This window comes from Antrostomus carolinensis, unplaced genomic scaffold (assembly GCF_000700745.2).
Source record: "Antrostomus carolinensis isolate BGI_N321 unplaced genomic scaffold, ASM70074v2 scaffold33799, whole genome shotgun sequence".
NCBI classification, from domain to species: domain Eukaryota; kingdom Metazoa; phylum Chordata; class Aves; order Caprimulgiformes; family Caprimulgidae; genus Antrostomus; species Antrostomus carolinensis.
The window spans coordinates 151-4,713 of NW_010339818.1; the positions used below are offsets into that span (position 1 = coordinate 151).

Sequence of the window (4,563 nt, forward strand, 5' to 3'; positions counted from 1 at the left end):
TCGGCACCACCTCCAGGGTTTGCAAGCATCCCCTCCTGCCAGCCCGGGACCAGAGGGAGGTGGCAGGCCTGGTTGTGGGCTGGAGATGCACGCTTTCTCCAGCTGGCCAGCTCTGCTTCTCCTTTCCTCCACCCTGGCACATCTGGGAGGATCTCACCAGCCCTAAACAAACAGGTGCTTTTTTTCTGCCTGGTTGTACTGGTCCCCAAAATCACCCCGAGCTCTGAGGTGCCTTGGTGCAGGAGAGCTGTGGGGAACTTTTGTGGGGCAAGGGCTCTCTGGGTTGTCCCTGCAAAGGCAGCCCCACCACCACCACAGCTTGGTGGAGCATCCTAGTTTGTTTTGCAACAGACCTGTCATCCCTGAAGGCTTTCACCCAGCAGGCCCAGGCTCTGCCTTTTGCTGGTGCAAGGTGACTTCAGCTGAGTTGTCACCTATGTGGCCAGCACCTCTTCATCCCACAGGGCTGCCCCGCAGGAGCGAGTACTCCTTGACCGACGGTGCTGCGGATTCACCCCATTTCCAGCCACTTGGTCTGAGGGATGCTTCTCTGCTCCAGCCTCACCATTCATCCCAGAAGCAGACTGTACTTTGCACATATTCCTCCTTCCCTGATCTAATAGCCAGCCCTCCTGTCTTCCAGGAAAGCCATTGCCAAGTCCAGCCTCCAGCACATGGTAGCCCAGCCAAACCCCGCACTAGCCCTGAGGAGCGACTCAGAGAGGCAGATACGCAGCACTGTGGACTGGAGCGTAAGTTGTAGCATGTTTTGCTGGGTGTTGCATGGAATGGGCTCCTGGCCAAGGAGCAGAAGGCTCTTCCCAGGCTGAGATTTCCCAGGTGACTTCGACTTTGACACATTTATGGCCTCCACCATGGCCACCAGCTGGTGCCAGCATCTGTGCTGCTGGCAGCACCCCTTGATACTGCACAGAGAGGCTGTGCAGGCACAGGTGGTTCCTGGGAGGATGGCATAGCTATTGCACTGCCAACTCTTCTGCTCCTGGCAGCCAAAGTCTTCTGGTGGCTGGGGCCAAGCAGCAGGAGCAAGCCCCTGCTCCTTTGCGGGCAAAGCCCGGCAGGTTTTAAGCCACATCTTCAGGTTGTAGAACAGAAGCTATTTCAGGAGAGTCTCCTATGTTGAATTTGCCCTGATGCCTCCTCTCAGGGGGAGATGGAAGCAGCCCCCCCTTTGCAGGACACTGCAGCTGGGCTGTGGGTCTTGGAGCTGGTTTCCTGGGGCCCCTCTTGTTTACAACAGGTGGGCCAGGGCAGCAACTTCATATGGTTTCCTCTGTCCAGATGTTTGCCCTGGTTGTTCTGTGCATCTTGTCTCTCGGTCTATACCTACCTCCAGCCACCTTCTCCCAGCCTGGTCCCACTATCTTGTCCCTTGCACAAAGTGTTTTAGGGGCTTGGATGCACATCTGAGGGTGCTCTCAGAGAAACACGTTGTCTTGTGCCTTTCAGGAGACTGCGGTCTATGGTGAGCACATCTGGTTTGAGACCAATGTCTCTGGGGACTTCTGCTACGTTGGGGAACAGAACTGTATGGCGAAGCTGCTGGTGAGTCCCCGGGGGTCACCCACCTCCCTGGCAAGGGCCACAGATGTGAGCTGTGATGCCACCCAGTGGGGACACCATGAAGGTTCTCCTGCTGCTGCCAGGGGAAACCTGGGGGCTTGGGGGGCTTGAGGTGATATGATTATGACATTCCAGGGAGAGGCTGTTGGGATCTCACACCCTTAGAGGGACAATCTGAATTCAAGACCTTTCAATACAGGAGAAAAGTGAGCACTGGAGACCTGCTGCCTCCTGACCCTGCAGGCAGCACTGATCTCACAGGGTTGCTGCAGTCCTCCCTCCCAGCTTGCAGGCTTGGTCCTGCTGGTGGGGCAGGACACGGAGCACTGATGCCATCCTGTGCCTGTCCATGGAGCTTACCATGGGAGCTCTGCGAGTGCCTCCCAGACCAGCTTCCCTGGTGCTCTCAGGCAGTGTGGGAAGAGTCCAAGGGCTGAAGGACAGGACACCAGGAGAGCACCTCCTGCTCTGTCCCAGGCTTGAGAGCATCTGCTCCAGGCACACACTTAGATCGCTTTACTTACAAGGAGTCTAAATGTATATAATTTTCCTACAGGATTTGTTCTGCATCCTGAAAAATGTGGAGGTGTGAAGGGAGGCTGAGCTTGCCAGCCTCTGAACACTACTATTCATATGCATGTCTTTCCTCCCCTTTTCTCATCCTCCAGCAAAAGCCTCTCTCCAGGCGTAAGTGTGCAGCCTGCAAGATTGTAGTGCATACACCCTGCATCGAACAGCTGGAGAAAGTGAGTAGAGCCCTCTCTGTGGCTTGCAGAATTGTAACAGCCTTTTCCTGGGCAACCCTTCCTCTTGGGTAGTGAAAGACAAGAAGGTTGGGGAACTGCAATGTGTCATCGCAAAGAGGAGTCTTCTGAGGGAACGATACCAAAAGGAGCATCTAGTGACATGATTGGGAGCCTGGCTCTGTTTTGTTCAGTAACAGAGTGTCCTGGTTTTGCTAGGATAGAGTTAATTCTCTTCCAAACCACCACACAGAGATCTGTGAGGGCTTTTGCAGCAAGCATCAAACATCTCCAGAGGCTCTGGGCCTGCTGCAGTAAGATAAACCCCAGTAGGTTTCCTTTGGCTATGATGGTTTTACTGATTTCCTTTTATGTGTGTTCAATCTACAGATAAATTTCCGCTGCAAACCTTCCTTCAGGGAATCAGGATCCCGGAACGTACGGGAGGTGAGAGATGTGCCTGAGACACTGCCCACGTCTGATCCCCCTCACCTTCCCAGTTTGATGGCAGAGGTGTTGGATGCTGCCAGCACGTTGCTGTCAGAGTTCAGGTGTCGTGCTGCCTCCTGGCTCCAAGGGGATGCCGCAGTCAAAGGGATGTTTCTTTGCAAGACAACAGCACAGACTGGGTGTGAGGAGCCAGGAGCCCGCAGGCAGCATGTGCAGAGCATCTGCTGGTTTGCATGTTCTAGAGCTCCTGTATCTGCACAGGAGGAACCTGCAAGCAGTATATTGTGAGAGTTTTTTATTCCCCTTGTGGAAGCAAGTAGAGGAGGCTGTGGCAGACAGCAGGTCCCCAAGTCTCCCACAATTTGGTAGGGGGCAATACAGACTCACTTCTTGTTTTATTGCTCAGCACTGACCTGGGTGCCACAGGTACTCCAGGTAGCAGTGGAAGATGCCCACAGTGGTGTTGTCAGACCCTTTAGCCCACATTTTAATGTACTGGGCATAAGCAGTGGCCTGGGACCTGTCTGCTGAGAGCTGCACTGGTGGAAGGACCTGTCAGTCTTCATGCTTCACCCTCCAGCCTGTGGAGCCAGTTTAGCCCACATGGTGCTCTGGAGTGAGTGTGGGTGGCTCAGCCATGACCACAGCTGCTGCCCCCACCCCATGTTCATGTTGGCACAGCAGACACTGTAGGTGAAAGATACTCAAACACAGTACTGCTTGCTCAGAAATGCTGGTGTGACCTCGTAAGATGAAGTTTTCAACATCACTTTAAGCCTGCCTTTCTTTTCTTCCTTTGCTTCTCTGACCATGCAGCCCTCCTTCTTGTGTCGCTCTTAGTCCAGCTCCTTTATTTGTCCTTCACTTTTACCTTCTCCCAGAGGGCTGGGACTGGTGCATGTGAGCAGTGGACGTGCTGCAAGAGCAGAGGTTCTGTCTGGCCTGGGTCTGTTCCTCCTGCCTGTTCCTACCTTCTCTCACATGCTGGGTCTTTCACTTTCTTTTTCTTTTCCCTTTAGCCCATAGTTGTCCGGCATCACTGGGTTCACCGGAGGCGGCAGGAAGGGAAATGCCGGCAGTGTGGCAAGGTAAGAAGGCATCTTTTTTTTTTTTTTAATTTTTATTTTTCCCCCTGACTCAACATGAAGGAAAACTAAGCTCAAATCAGAGACAAGAACAGGGCTGGGGACCAGAGACATCCCACTGTTCTGTTTGGCAGCAGCAGCCTACAGCAACACCAAGACACATGCCCTGTTTTGCACAGTGAAGCCATATAGGGCATGTGTCTTGTTCTCTCCCTGGGCCAAATCAATCCTGGAGGGCACTGTCTTCCTGACATCCTTTCCTTGGGCAATAGGGACACTCCTGCAGAGCGCAGTCGCCTCCCTGGTGCTGTAGTGGTGGCTGGAATTCTGACAGGGATCCAGAGGTCTCCAGCTGTAGGCATGCTCTCTTTGTTAATGTCCTGGTGGTAGAAAAGTCTTGTTGGAGGGTAGAAAGCTGTGAGGGAATTCCCTAAGCCTCTTTTCCCATGCTCCACAGGGTTTCCAGCAGAAGTTTGCCTTCCACAGTAAAGAGATTGTAGCCATCAGCTGTTCCTGGTGCAAGCAAGCGGTGAGCAAAGCCCCCATTGAACATCTATTGATATGTGGGGGCCAAATGGATGGGGCCGGGCTCTTTTTGGTGGTGGCTGGTGACAGGACAAGGGGCAATGGGCAAAAAATGGGACACTGCAAGTTCCAGACAAACTTAAGTAAAAACTTCTTCACTGTGAGGGTGCCAGAGC

The 4,563-nt window shown here is 53.4% G+C and overlaps 1 protein-coding gene across 1 annotated transcript in view; it reads left to right on the forward strand.

Annotated features, from left to right (window-relative positions):
• Positions 1–643: 643 nt before the first annotated feature.
• Positions 644–4,563, forward strand: part of DGKZ (diacylglycerol kinase zeta) — a gene marked incomplete at both ends in the record, with an annotated part of 17,470 nt that continues 13,550 nt past the window's right edge. The window contains 6 exons of the mRNA XM_029086981.1: positions 644–752; positions 1,471–1,566; positions 2,253–2,330; positions 2,718–2,774; positions 3,797–3,865; positions 4,320–4,391. Coding sequence (XP_028942814.1) covers positions 644–752; positions 1,471–1,566; positions 2,253–2,330; positions 2,718–2,774; positions 3,797–3,865; positions 4,320–4,391 — 481 coding nt within the window. The remainder of the gene's footprint in view (positions 753–1,470; positions 1,567–2,252; positions 2,331–2,717; positions 2,775–3,796; positions 3,866–4,319; positions 4,392–4,563) is intronic.